The 15747-nt window shown below is 40.5% G+C and overlaps 1 protein-coding gene across 2 annotated transcripts in view; it reads right to left on the bottom strand.

Annotated features, from left to right (window-relative positions):
* The window catches only part of EIF2B3 (eukaryotic translation initiation factor 2B subunit gamma), a 104450-nt gene that overhangs the window by 33299 nt on the left and 55404 nt on the right, over window positions 1–15747 (bottom strand). For both annotated transcript variants that reach the window (XM_049807661.1, XM_049807662.1), the window contains exon 7: window positions 337–467. In XM_049807661.1, coding sequence (XP_049663618.1) covers window positions 337–467 — 131 coding nt within the window. The remainder of the gene's footprint in view (window positions 1–336; window positions 468–15747) is intronic.

Raw genomic sequence — 15747 nt, 5'->3', positions numbered from 1 at the left:
GTTAGACCACAACAGCTACGCAATTTTAGGAACTCTCTCCTAAAATTACATTTTCAAAAGTGCATTTACCTATACTGTATTCCAGGAGAAAAAATATAGAGCACCTAGCTCATTTACTTTTGATTTACACCAAAATAAGGGAGGACAAAAATATTTATTTAATGCACAATACTGTTTGAAAAAGAAATCTACTAGGATCTTTGCAATTATGAAGTATAAGAGAAAAAACCAAATCCCCAAACTAGTGTTTCAGGCTAATTCTGTACTCTGCTCAATAATTCTGCTGTAGCATATGGCCTTTAAAACCTTCACAAAATCTTTGATACTTGTACTGACCTAGGGATGCTTGTTCTTTTTTCTTTTGGTCCTCTTCTTTGTTGTCTAGTCCTTGCTGCAATGAAGTAGGAGAAGAGAACTGCCTCCTAACCAGATGTGGAATCAGTTCACTCCGGAGAGATGTGATTGTCCTGGGGAAGACAATGCACTCATGAAGTCCATGAATGCTTCATTTTCTTTGCATAACATTATCAGACATTTTGGACATTTTTCATGAAGATGAATCAAAATGCCAGGTACTCCAAGACATCTGGCACTAAGACAATGTTCACTAGCCACATGCTTCCTTAATGCATTAAAATACAAAGGAAGAGTCAAAATAAGGAAAAAGCTTCATCTTCAGGACTAATTCCCCTATATTTTAACAGAGATGCCTATAATTTAATATGGCATCACCCTACAATTCATGCTTGTCTGCAGATGGAATGCAGAAAGTACCAACATTGTAATGACAACAACTGAAATCCACTTTATCTGGCTTATAAAAATGGCATCAACTGATGGGAAAAGAGAGAATAAAGTGCCTATAGAGGAAAAACCAAAGCAGCTCCTTTTCTTTGTGATAAAAATATGGAAATGCTCAAGCATATATGAAATATCAGATCCTTAAATGAAAATATTTATGAGAGTCATTGATGTCCTGCTCACATGAAACATCAAGAACATTTTAAAGACTCAGTCCTTTAACCAATAGAAATCAGCACATTTTAACAAGCTTAGGTCCCAAGAGTTTCATGCTCTCGATCATGTGCGTTGATTCAAAATACATGAATGAGCAGAAAGCTTCATTTTGATATCCCAATACTAGGAGGCAGAGAAATCACGAGGAGTTTGTGATAAAGCATGGACTTGAACCCAAGCCACCTATGCCTTAAACAAGGACCCTGCTCACTAGATTATCTTTCCTCTTGCACTGATTTATACATTACAATGAATCTAGAAAAACCTCTCCCCAACAGACAAATATCAATGTAGAAAGTCTACTGTACAATGGGATTTTAACCATGGTAATTTAATTTTGACTATTAGAAGGTAATTTTATTTTTCAATGAAGTATTTGGAAACCCCCCCCCAGTTCAATAGTTTTTACAGTTGGAGTGCATGAGATGCAGTCTTAAAAAAGCTTTATTGTTGTTGTTTCATCATTTTAACAATCTGCATTTAGTTACTGAATTGTGGATTATTTAAAGTAGTGCTTGGGAAAATCATGCAGAAAATGAACTCAAACTTGGCACGTCTAAGAGGAAGTGCTAAACTTCAGAGGAAGGATTGGGAGAACTAACACAGAGAGCTTGGCTAGAGGAACTCAACAAATGATAACCTGCAAAGAAAGAGGAGTTATTTAGAATGGAAGACAGTAAGACTAGGAAGTAACTATAGGTTAAATTAAAAAGGAAAGTACTAGAATGAGTATCCTGAAAGTGATTTTAGTTGGCAAAATCTCTAGCAAAGGGGGATCTTAAACAGTTCAAACTTTAAGAAACATGCAACTCATAACCCGCCCAGGCGCCTGTTCAGGTCAATGATAGTGAAGCAGACCTAAGGACCAAAACAGTCTTTCCTGTCTCTAACTTTGATGGGAAGATTCAGATGTGATTGCCTATGAACAAATACAGTGTTTTCCTTTTTCTTGACAAACCTTTCCTGCAGTCCTCAACTGTAGGCTGTGTCACATGCTCCATCCTCCAGTGGGATAATCTAACCCATCCCAGGTCTGAAATTCTGCTTTTTATTTTTTATTATAGACAAGGAAAAGCTCCAGTCTTCAGTCTCTCCTCCTTCTTGAAAATAAGATTATAATCACCTTCAGATAGCTGTATTTCAGGAACTAATGAAGCAAAACACTTCATTCTTTAATCACCAAATTTCTCCCTGCTAACCACTTACAGGCGCGCTCTGCCACGGCCACCCTGGCCCCGCGCTCCAACACACGTGTGGCTGTGCAGATGGGCAGTTTACTAGCTTACAATGTTTGCCTGCAGCTGTGCCATTCAGCAATGATTTCCTGCTTGGGTTTTATACTCCATCCAAAACCGACAATCCTGTGTTTCCCTCAGAGGCTGGCCATGGCATTTATAAGATATATTACCTATAAAATATCCAAGTATTTGGCAGTCTTAAATAGTCTGATGCAGAGGACAACACAACATGGTAGGAAATGAAAGCAGTGGAAAGGGGGAAAGACAAAGTTTTGCCTGGTTTTTGATGGTTTACTCTTTCTTGGACAAACTCCTGAAGCTTTCCTGCAATTCTCTGAAGTGCTAGCCACATTCCTTCAGCAAAGGTGGAGTAAATCTCTGGGTCATCCATAAGATGTGGCCCAGAAACACACCCTTCTTACTGGAAAAGGAAAACCAGGAAGGTTTGCCTTTGCTTGCTGTTTAAGCAATTTATATGTGACATTAAAGGCATTTGCTTTTGGAAAGTATTAAAAAATATGCAGTAAGGCACTCAGTGACAAACATTTAGGAATTTTTTGTGACAAATCTTGCAAATGTGGATATACGAAGTGATAGCGTGAGAATATTATCTGACTGTCAACAGCGGGGGAAACCAAACATCTGGCTGGGACTAAGAAAGGAATCGAAACCAAAGGAGGGATGGGACTGAAGACCCTTCATCAAGAGAGAAAAAAAATAGCAGAAGTTGGGAAGAACTAACTAGCCTGTAACCTAGATTCAGGAGAAAACAAACCAAAGAGGTTTCTGGTCTAGTGTGTTAAAAATTCTTACAATCAAATCCTGAACTACATGTGCCTATATATGAAGAAGAAATAAGTGTAAGACTGTATATGCTGAAGAAGGCAGTCTTTTTTATTCTCTTCAGGTTTTAAAACTTGGCATCCCCCTGGTTTCTAAGCTTGTTATTTTCTTTAGCACCAAGTAGTAAGAATGAAATACTCACCGAGATCAACATAAGGAAAAATCCACTATAACCAGGAGAAAGAAAGTGGAAGGGTGGGTGGAAGGAGAGGAGGGCACACAAAATTTTGGCAGAAATCCAATTCTAAACCAACTAGGAGTAACCATGCTCTGACACCTCACAGCAAAATCCAGACGGTAGAAAGGATAAAAATGTACCTGCTTTTGAGAAACATTTGCCAAAATAAACATGCTTTCATAAATTCCAGCCCAAGAGATGAGCCTTTTTGATGATCTTTCATTCCCTAAAATTTGATTTTTGAAGTTATATATGTCTGTTTTCACCTAGACAGAAAGTAGTAGGTTTTCAATTAAGCTGCCAAAGATTGAGAGTGCCATTAAATTGTTGCTTGTAAAGGAAGGAGCGGTGGAGGGAGTCGGGGTGGGACATGGGACTAATCCCTGAAGCACTTTATGTGGCTTCAGTCCCATGGGAACAACAGGAGATGGCAGCAATTTTGAAAGGGGTTGATATTGATCACATTTTAAGCATGTAAAAAGAAGAACTATCTCTGAGATGGAATCTGCCATTCACGCAGTGGGTCACAACAATGGGGGATGTTGGCAAAAGACAGTGCATATTTGGGGGAAATTAAGGAAATGGGGGCAGCTGAAATTCATGGTGCATGTGCAAAAACCAGCTAGGAATTCAAGAGAAGATGAAATTTCTAAAAGCAAAAGAATCCCCTGGGAAAGTCTATATGAAAGGTACGTAAGAGCTCACAGCACACATCAGTTATTTGCAGTCAGCTATGCAGACTACACTCAGATCTAGGCATTATAAACCTAGGATATTCAAGGTTAATTTTATTTAAAACCTAAAACGCTGAGGTACAAAAACGGGTACTTGGTCAGACAACTGTAATTTTACCAAGTACTATCATTACCAGAAAGACATAAGTATCATGTCTTTAGAATCCATTTATCCCTGGTCCCTTGCACACTACGATGTCTTACCAGTGTTCCTGGGATTTTTGCATGACAGCAAAGGCAGAGATAAAGTTCACGCTAAATTAAAAATTTTTACTCCTGAAGAACATTAGGTGAAAATACCCTAGATCTTTAAGTTTCATATGTAAACACAGCTACACAGAAGTTTTCAGTGAGTTTTAACCACAGATAAAATTAGAATAGTCTGTGATATGGCAGAATTAAGTTTTTGTCTATGTATATTATATTATATTACATTACATTACATATATTACGGCCCACAGAGGGCCAACTTTTACTTGTTGCTGAAATGCAGCTGCCTCTGGGATGAAGGGAAGCTTATTGAAACTTCAGCAAGAAATGAAGAAAAATGGAGCCAACTGAAACACAAGAATTAGTTTTGGAAAAAAAAACAAATGTTGACCACTTAAACTTAAAACAAAGATGTATTTCGCAATTATGCTTCAATAGGCTGTGATTTCTGCTCTTAGACATACATACCGCTGGAGACTCTATCTTTCATATGACTCAGAAAATAATGGTTCTGACCAACGCTGGTAAAGAAAAAATCTCATCAAATATTTTATAATAATAGAACAGTCTATTTAAGTCTAGGTTTAGGTGACCTCGCAAAAGTCTAGGTACCAGGAGGTGCCGTTTGTCTTGACCCACAGCAGGAATGGGAGCATCCGCAGCTTTTGTTTCCTGCGGCTAGTTCTCACCAGCTTCAGACATCCTGAACACAACTGTCAGTTCCATTTACCGGCTGTCATTCATCTTCATTTTCCATGTTTAATCTTAAACACCATAAAACGGTATTAATGAGTATTAGCATTTTAATATCCTCCCTGTTGTATTAATCTGTGTTGGAGCATGAAATCTACCATTGCTGTCAGCACCCACCTATGAAATCTGCTGTTACTCTCCATGGGCTAGTTGCAGGGGGTCTCCCTTGCTATCATTATTAGCACAATCAGCTACATCTACAGGTGCAGACCAGTGTTTGTGATTCCTCACTATAAACAAGCAGATTATTAGCCCTTTTATACCTAGTTTTGCCTTTTTTTTTTTTTTTTTTTTAACAAGCTAATGTTAGCTCTTGTACAATTATGCAAGCATACAGTGGGTTGGGTTCTGATCTTAGCTCCATGGCCTTCAACAGAGATTCTTCAGATCACATCAAAAGGAGAACATGAGGCCGTATTTCAGACTGGTGCTCATAATTAACGTTAGAAATGAATACATAAATACAACTAAACAAATCCTAAGGCACTTACAGTTTTGGCCAAAAAGAAGTTGCATGTTTATGCAGAACAATAAAGATGTAAGAAAAAGGGAAGGAGGAAGGAAAAAAAAAAAAGAAAAGAGGGTGTGTTGGAAGAAAGAGAAAAGTTAATTCCGAACCCTGTAGGTACATAGTTCATGGTTCTCATCGCTTAAAGGATAAAGCCAAATAACATTTAAAAATTCCATGTAAGCTGGGAGCTCTCTTGTTGAACCTCAACGTTATTTTCTCCTGATCCTTTGATGGAGATTAAAAATTTCCATGTGAATACAAAGAAAGAAACAACAGTTACTCTGAGATTTTTTCCCCAAGCATTTAATGCTCCAAACTAGAGCAGCCAGCCACCATTCCCATCTCCTCCCCCCTCCTTAAAGAAAAAAAAAAAAGTCAACTCACTTTGAAGAAAAGACAAAAGAGGGTCAGGGCAAAGGGGGATTAGGGAAATGATATTTATATCATGGACCAAATTAAAATGTCAATGCAAGAGGCAGGCAAACAGCCCTTGCCACATATATACACCAGGCATGTTTCCTCAAGGAAACAGGAAAGAGATTTGAAAAGAGTTAATGCAGTCCTGAGTTAATACCACCTGCCTCAGACTCAACACCACTTAAAAGACAGTGTTTGGGTCCACTTCCCACAATGCGGTTTTAACAAGCACAATGGAAAAAGCAATTACAGGCCTTTTCCCCTTCTTCTCACTGATTCACTGCTAAAAATGCTGGAATTTCTGAGACATGCTAAGAATGTGGAGAAAGCAGAGAAAGACTATGTACAAAAGGAAAAAATATCAAATGATAAATTTATAGGGTGTGTCACATCCCTGCAGAAGGCTAATTCTGCCCTTATATCTTGCAATAATCTTTTTGCCTTTGTTTGGTGTACCCAAGACCAATTATAATAAAGTAAAACCCCAAAGTAACCAGACAAGCCAATAAACTACCAGGCAATTACTTGTGCCTAATTCAATAACCTGCAACACCAATCATAGCATCAAACAGATGTTATTTCTTGCTATGTTGTTTGTCCTGTTCTACTTTCTACTTTTTATCACAAAAAGAGTAAATGTATTTCTCGCCCCACCCCCCCCCCCCAATTTCATATTAATTACTTATTTGTCAGTATCTCTCATAATTTTTGGAGCTAAAAGCCTATGGAGAAGGCAAGGAAACTTTGATAAATGTTCTACTAAAAGGTAATTTCACGTGACTGTATTTGTGATTCATTTGTCCTTCCATACTATTTTCTAACCAATACCTTCAAGTCTGACAGCAACCTACTCCCAATGTTCATAAGAGCGTCAGTGACAGTATTTCAAAAGCCATTGCAGAACAAGCCGGTGTAACTGCACAGCTTTGCTTTGCAGGCTCAAGTTTATGAATGACTTCCTGAAACTGCAGAATCACCACTGAAATCCCTGCATTCTGGATGATGGAGGGAAAGCAGAAGATGACATGCAAGTGACAGTCATAGACACCACAACGCAGAGAGGATCCAGATCAAAGTATGGAAGGGATGGTATGGATGCAAACCACATAAAAAACTGTTCTCAAGTTCCACCAAGTCTGGATGCACTTAAAGGAGCAGGGATCTAACTTCCACTTCTGCCAAAAAACCCTTTGGGAAACAAGGCAGCTTTCTGAAAAATTGACCACAGAAATTAAAACTCCTCAATTACATACTCAAATCCTTTGAAAGCGTGCGTGCACTCAGCTCGGGTCATCTAAGTAACCTTAACTCTGCCCACTCACCAAACAGCCAGGAACACCCTGCAGCTCCTGACTAATACAGTTTTTGCACGGGAATGCCAGCAAGTTTAGACATTTTTAGAACTTCTCTCTGACCAAAAGTCTCTGAGGCCGTCGGAGCCCACCCAGGGTGTTTGGCAGGTTGTACACGCTGCTGAGGAATGGATCTCATTCATTCCCAGACAGCATCCCATTCTTCTAAAACAAGCGCACCTGCACCAAACGTGATTCTTTGCCAGAACTCATCTTTCCTCATTCTCTCCCACCTCCGCCTTTGCAGCCATCTGTGTCTGAGTTACCAACTTTTTTCTAAATGCCTTTGAAATTAGGCTCCTTTTCTGAAAAGTGCACTGAACAGAGGCATTCTGATAATACGCCTAAACAAACACATGCATATGATGCACTTGATAAAGTTGACAAGTATCCATAAAACTGTTGAACTATGTAAACTTAACGTGCATAAGTATACATTTAGATAGATAGATTTAAACACTTCAGGCTTGTCTGCATAAAATGTGTCAAAAAATGTAGACATGGCTGTAGCTTCGCATGTGTAAGCTCTTTCACCCTGCTCCACTGAGGCTACATTAAAGGCACCATAGATGTCCCCATCACTGTGCTCTATATCTCCACACTGATACTTTGTTTGGTGGTCTGCAATCAAATGGACCCATTCTCAGTTTGTCTTAACTACGCCCATTCTTTCAGCAGTCTGGGAGATAAACTGGAATCTCTGGTGCGTAATTCAGTCCTGCTTCCATCTGTATAAGTCCCATTTCTACACCCTTCTCCCCAGCAATCATTCTACCTTAATTAATTCCTATCCTCACTATTGATTACTAATCCTTGCTGCGCCCCTTCCTGTAGGACAACTTCCATTCTCTTTACTGGCATTTGCAACATGATCTTCTGTCCTGTGATAAGACTAAGCTGCTTTTTTTTGGTCACTTTATCCTTTCCTGAAGAACTTTAAGATGAAGCTTTTTTGTGGCCAATGAATCCCATCTCCTCTTTTTCACGAGCCTACTTTTATTCATACTGTTCCTTCCAGGTGGCATTGATTCAGAAAGTTTAGTGTAAAATGCTGTGTGTACTCCAGTTCAGCTCTGCACCTTTGATTTAGGGAAATGTCACTCCTCCTCCCCATTCAGGTCTTTGTTTTCTTCAAAATCAGTGACTTAACTAGACAGCACTTGGCATTTCCCATAGGCTGTCCTGTGGCTGTGTAAAATGTTATACTCCCTTTTTTTATGTTTTCACTTTAAGTGAAGAAAGTTGTAGTACCTCCCCTCTGATTCAAGATTGTTCTAAGATCTAGCTACTTATCACATTCAAAATGGAACTTTGAATATTGTTATTGATTGATTGATGATTCACTGCCTTAATGAAGATATCTCTTAGCTATTCTATTCAGGCATGTGTGCCCTATCATCATTAGTAGCATTTATTCTCCCTTCTATATGCAGGAAGTTTAAAGTCTCCCATCCCGATAATTCAATGCTATAATAAAGTCAGCAACAGTGTTATAGACAACTTTATTATTGTTCATGTTTAATTTGACTGGCTAAGGCACAATAAAATTTGACATTGAACTAACACCTAGAATGTAAAAACTAAGAGCAGCAGAATCATAGGGAAACAATCACTTTTTCTCTTTTCTAAAAATTCAACTTGTGAGTAAAAGGGGACTAAGCATTTCAGAAGCATCAGTCAGTGACTGAGGTGGTGAGGAAGAGATTTAGAAGCAAACCAGAGAGAGGAAGAAAGGAAAAGATTATCTTGAAAATCCTTGAAAGTCGTACAATCAGATCATCTGAATCGAAAATACAGGAGAATTATGTTTTCCACTGTAAGAGAAATATACCATGATATTACATATAAGGATTTTATCCTCACAGGGAGATGTCCAGCAAGGTAATATAATAATTTCACCCCAAGTATTATCTTACATGCAAGTAGTGCTATGTGGAAGAAAATGTACTGCACTGATGAAAGAATGCTTAGGGTGATACTGACCAAGTGGCAATGAGTTAAGGAAAAAAAAAAAAAAAAAAAAAAAAAAGAAAAAAGCACACATAGATGGATAAAAGAATCATCATTTCTCCTTGGTTCAAAATCCACATCTTGCATGAAGACAAAAGTCAATTTGACTAAAGGCTACCCAAGGAAACTGCAACTGCATGAAACAGTGATAAAAATAGTTAACAATTTTTAATGTTTATTATCAGATGAGAGCAAGCCCAGCTGAGGCCACCAAGAGGGCCAGGAGCATGACACAGGAGGAGAAGCTGGGGGAGCTGGGTTTGTTCAGCCTGGAGAAGAGAAGGCTGCAGGGGGATCTGATTACAGTTTTCCACTACCAAAAGTGAAGCAATATAGAAGACAGCCAGACTTTTCCAAGAGGTGCACGGTAAATGGGCAAGAGGCAACGGACACAAGCTGCAACAAGGGAAATTCCATTTGCGACACACAGAAAACAACTTCTAAGTGAGTGGTACAGTCCTGGGACAAGGCCCAGTCTCCATCCTTGGAGATTTTCAAAACTCAACTGCAAGAAAAGCCCTGAGCAACACAAAAGTTAGACTTACTTGAGCAGGAAGTTGGACTAGAGACTGCTAGAGGTCCCTCCCCAACCTAAATTTGTCTGATTCTATAATATCTGCATTGACATTTTAATGACCTTTTTCATGTCCTCCGTACATTCCCTTTTCATAGGGAATCCAAAGGGTCATTATCTGATACTGTAAATCACAGTTAGAGGACAAAATTAACAGATTTTAACATTCACTTTAGAAATACTTGCATTAGGAGCCGCTTGCATGCACAGAATACTGTGCTGTGACCAAGCATGCTTCAAGTATCTCAGGCACATGGCCACTATGGCATATTGTGGTCTCACAGAAAGATTTGCAGTTATTCACGAAGTTAATAAGCTCCAATTCAGCACATCCAAAGATATGCCTGCTCCCAGGTAGTCTGCTAGCTGGAAAAGGAATTGTATTTATTACAGAAGTGATTTGCTGAAAATCATAATTTTTTTAATTCTAGTTTGGATCATTGGGGTTTTTTCCTCTGAGGTTTCAGGAGTGAGCTTGATTGGTACCATGGAAAGATGATAACGTTAATGATACTCTGGAGGAGGAGGACATCAACAGATTTCAAGCCTTGGCATTTCTAGTAGGCAGCAGAGAAAGCTACAACAGCTGGATATGTTTGACAAGGAAAGGAAATGGGAAAGATAAATTGCCATTTCACATTCTAGTAGATTAAATGCACTAAGGAGGAGCTTGGGTTTGGTTGTTTTTTGGTTTGGGGTTTTTTTTTTTTCCTTTTTCTTTTCCTTGTTTGGAAAGCTACAATCTATTTGCTCTGTCTTCACACAGTATACTTCCTGCAGGAGCTATTTGTTTATTTACCCATTTTAATCACAAGGAAAGTATTCATTATAAAATCTCTCTTTACAGCAAAGGAGAAACCTTCCAGCCACACGGCTGACACATGTTAACTTGCAGGTATTCACAGAGCAGGTTCTGTTTTAAGCCATCTTTCAGGCAGCCACACAAAGACCACCAAAGCTGGGTGTTCAGCTCTGCCAGACCTCCCCCAGCCAGCAGCCCTTGCCAGGAAACACAGGTGACAGCCTGAATGATAAAAAGGCATTTAGAGGGGAAAAAGAAAAAATGCACTGGTTTAGTCTGAGCAGCACCTTAATATAAACCTGCAGGGGCCTTTGTGTACAGCATAGCACACAGCTATCCAAGCAGGAGCTTCAGAGCCAGTCACTTGCACCTCCAGTTTTCAAAGATCTCATACTGCCTCTACCATTTACGGGGGAGAAGGGTGGCTCCACTGCAGCTCTTCTCACAGTCACAGATCTCAGAACACAGCACTGAGACAGCAAACCTTCCTCTCCCCTCCTAGTGCTGGCCCAGCAGAGGGGAGCTGAGAAGAGAAGCTTGCTCTGGGATTGCAGCTGAAGCAGTTTGGAAAGGCAGAGCACTATGACCTCACACAATTTGCTCTTATTTATTTCAGCAGTTAAAAAAAAAAAAAAACACACCAAAAAACCCCCAGTGTTTAACTTTGCAAACAAATCATACTGACTTTGGCTATAAAGCTTACTGCAAATTTGCTCAGTTCAGAGAAGAGTTTCTCTACTGGCGAATTCTGGCAGGCAGCTCTCCAGCGCTGGAAGAATCGCAAGAAGAGCCGATTTGTTTCCTTAGCTCCAGCTCAGCTTCTCGCAGGGTGCACCCCAAAAGAAGGGCTCCCCAGGGAAAGTGGATTTCTCTGGTGGCAAGCAAGATGTTAGCACTCAGCATTCCCAGGACAAGGCACTGCGAATGCTTACTCAGACCTTTTGAAGTGACCACAGTGCTGCTGTTTATCATTCTGGCCTTTCCAGTGCCACACATCATTCCTTCTGGCCCCAAACAAAGCTGCCTGCTTCCCAGGTGACTGTAGGGAAACAGTAGCTTTTTCTACACCCAACAGTTCAGAAGTATTAGATTCAGGACAAAATGGCGATTTGCAAAACACGTTACTAAACACCATAAAAATTTTACCTTGCTTTTAGGAGCAAGAGGGGGAAAAAAGGGGGAAGGACACCACAAAAGTATGTGAAATGTTCTAATGTTTAAGAGGAAGACACGTGCTATTAACCTGGTTTTAGATATACGGACATAGTCTTTTGAAACGAAATCTGAAGATCACTTATGTTAGAAAATGCAATTGCCCCTCTGGTACATAACATAGAAGCCATAACATCTGAGCAAACGCACAGTGGCATCTGCCTTCATAAAAACCGAGATGACTAGCTTTCAGAGGTGGTGCAGTAGGGGTGCCTATAAATTGCCCAGCATTTCCTATTGTAAGTTTCTGTCTTCATCTGTTTGTAAACTTTGCCAAAGTTTAACTGTTTTGGCTGAAATTATCCAGGCCAGGTGTTTGCTTCAAGCTGATTTTTTTTGGATAGCTTCATCAAAAATGTCTCAAGCTATTTCCAAGAACAGAATTATGGAAAAAAACCTTTGTTTTGTCCATGTTAAAAATATTTCAACTGCTCCACTGAAAAGCTCTTGCACTTCCATGCTTGCAATTTGGCACAAGGTTGTCTTTTCATCAGGGTGTTACATTTGTAAACATAAAAAGTGCCCACACTACATCAAGCTAAGTCTGAAAAAACACTGTTTGCACAGGCTTGGAAGAGACCTGTTTTGCAGCTAAATTTTTTTGAGTCCTTCTACGTTGGGCATGCTCCATTCTCTTTTTTTGCAAGGTAACTGAACTGCTCATGCAGTACTCCACAGAGTAACAGAGCATGCTCCAGGCCAAGGTTACAAAGGCTGAGCTGGATATTCTCTGAAGTTTAGAGCATCCCATCTCCTTCTGGTGGCTGACCTGAAAGGTGATAAATCTATGTTGATAACAGCTACTCCATTAGCAAAAGTCACGGTAGCCTCGCTGATTAATTCTAAAAGTGTCACATATAAAAATATATATATATATATACACACACACACTTAAAAGAACATCAGGGTAACAGTTTGGGCACTCAAATTAAGAAAAGCTAGAACTATGTTGCTTATACAACCTTAATTAAGACCTCGTGTGTACACATTATGACACAATCCTTAAGAACACACTCACCTACTTTTCTTCTCTCCCCAATCTCAATATCTTCTTCACCCAATGTAAAGATGGACTATGCCCTGGGGATGAATCAAGGTTGTGTAATGAGGCAGAAGAATGCCTGCCTCATTTGTTAGAACATGTGTGTTAAATGTACAAGGCAGAGGGCTGTGAGAGAAGAAAAGAACTGCTAATATTTAAGGCAAATGAATGATGCCTGAAGAACTGATCTTTTAATTTTTTTTTAATTGTCTTCTGTCAGAGGAGTTTACAGATGCTGCTGAATGCAGAACATAAATCTGATTTCTGCAGGTTGCCACTGATTGTGTGCTTTTGATTTGATCAGTGTCACCCTGTGACAGCTATCATCAATGGAAAAGATTCTTTCAACATTAAGAGCTCTCTGTATAACATTAAGGACTGAAAAATGGCATACTTAAGACAAAGATGCTTCAAACTTCAGCTCTTGTGTGCCTTAGTTTTCCCCCTTTAGAATGGGGAAAGACCGCTACTTCACTAATAGGGGTGCTGGAAAGACAATAGTTAACGAAATGTGTGCAGAGCGTTATAGTATCAGTGATGAGCACCAAGAATCCAAAGGGAAGTATTTACCTTATCTTCAGAACAGGGTTTAAACGGCGAGCAGCAAGTAAGGCTGGTGGCCTTCACCTGAACTACAGAAGTTATTGAACAGTATCTCCTTCAGTGAGCACCTCAGGCAACAAGTGAAGCAATGGTCACAGAGGGAAAAAAAATGTAGAGAGTCATGTAACTGGAGACTGTACCATATATGTGGCACATATACGCAAAAAGTTGCACGGGGAGCCTCAGCTGTGGCACTTCCTAACTGCCAAGTGCTTAACTTTGCCAAGTTAGTATTTCCAAGTGTAGCTTTTCGTGTGCCCAACCTATAACTAAGGTTTGATTAGCATATTCGTGACAAGGTCTGCAGTAATGAAATTTGACAAAAGTGATTTGGGGAGGTAACTTACTAAGTAGGACCACATACTGCTTTGTTTTAGGCAGCCTTGATCTGACTTCGGATTTTCTGTTCTACCTCAATGAGAGGCAAGAATGGCAGTCTCCATGTGTCTACAGGTTTCAGCTGTGAGCAAGGTGAAATCCTTACACACATAACAAATGTTGTCATCTGTACCTGTGCAACTGACTATAGGCACAATGCTATTCGTGCATACCTATATTATAAATGCATATTACATATACTTTTAAGCATATGCACAGGATATATAGAGAGATGCATCTTCAACACTTTAAAATTCCAAAGCAAGTTTGAATTTTCCATGTTAAAACTTTACAGGGGAAGGGGTTGATTTATATCTTGTATCTCCCCCCTCGCCCTCCCCTAAATCAGGTATCTTATTTTACCAGTCTAGAGCTTTAGAAACAGAAAAAACAGAACACAAGTTACCACGCAATTTCACTTCGATCACATTTCTTCTGCTAGCAGCTTTGCTAGGATTGTTAGCAAGCGAACTGTCAGCACACAGTAAAGAAATACCAGTGCATGACTGTGCAACATGCCGGGCCCACAAAGCACAGGCCTAGATCCTGCCCTCCACTACAGATGAAGTTCACAGAGGAAAGGGAATAAGGACTCTCTTCTTCCATCTGCCCTGAATGCAGCAGCGAGGCAGGATTCCAACCTAGCACTCAGGAGAGTGCCAAAAAAGGGACTGGCTACTGTGCTGGCTGCCACCCCAGGGCCCCCGGGGTGTGAGGCCCGCCAGCTGTGGGGTGGAGCCGTGCCCCCAGCCAGCTACAGCCTCTGCTTCTGTCTAGCCTGCTGGCTAGATCGTTTTAAGAAAAGCAATATTGTGCAGTTCATCGCGCGGTGCAGGTGTTCACCTTCAACTATCCCTGGCCTGTATGGCAGAGCAGTTCCCTCCATGCACATGGCCCGTGCTTGCCTGTCTTCCCCACGCCACAAAGTGCAGCACTTATAAGATCCTCAGGTTAGCTTTATTCTGAAAAAGGACATGTTTAGGAAAGAAAAGCTCTCGCCTAAATAGAGGGAGATCAGATTTTTAACTGACCTCCCTCCCGTGCAAAGCTGCGATACAATTCGGCAGACTCGGTACATCTGCCAAACCAAGACCAGCCTCAGCAACTCTAACTTTGTTGATGCAGAAAGGAACCTGGGGAAGAACCAAAGGTCTCTGCAGAACCCCTCCATTCATAATCAACAGAAAATTCAGCCCAAACAAGCTCCTGCTTGTTCACATTGAGGTCACAGTCCCTGTTCAGACGGATAGATCTGGCTGGTAGCAGGGTATGGTCCGTGACCTGTTGTGAATCTAGTGGGAACGCACGCAGAAGTCGTCAGCGCTGGGTATCCAGTGTGGACGCTGGGATGAAGATGTCCATCCCAGGGCAGAGCTCTGAGTGCTCCTACTGGCACCCCTGGGCAGAAGCTGCCACTGCACTGGAGCTAATTATGGAGCACTGAGATAATCAACCTGCCCTGGTGATGCAGGAGTGTGGAGAGAAGGGAAGGAATAAATTCCAGCTGCAGGGAATAACAAACTGCTAGGGGCAAGAATTTCTTCAGCTGTCCCCCAAGCCACTGTGGAACTATAAGCGTTTGACATTGGTAGATTCAGACAGGGTAGGACTCTTGTACCCTTGAAGACTCAATTTCACTAGGATCCAGTGCTGAACTAGTGGATGGGACATAGATGGAGATGGGGATTTCAACTGCCAAAATGCATTTTTTCCTCCTATGAGAGGAAAGAGAAAGAAGTTTGATTCCCCAAAAAAGAAACTCCCCAGGTTTAAACAACATTAGGGGTGTGCTATTTTTTATTTTTGTCTGGACATCCATGTTTGAGGGGGTTCTTATAAAGAGACCATTTCCTCTGAGTTTCATTCAAAGGCA

The sequence above is a fragment of the Accipiter gentilis genome, chromosome 8 (assembly GCF_929443795.1).
Source record: "Accipiter gentilis chromosome 8, bAccGen1.1, whole genome shotgun sequence".
NCBI lineage: Eukaryota > Metazoa > Chordata > Aves > Accipitriformes > Accipitridae > Astur > Astur gentilis.
This window is presented reverse-complemented; position numbering and strand designations above follow the sequence as displayed.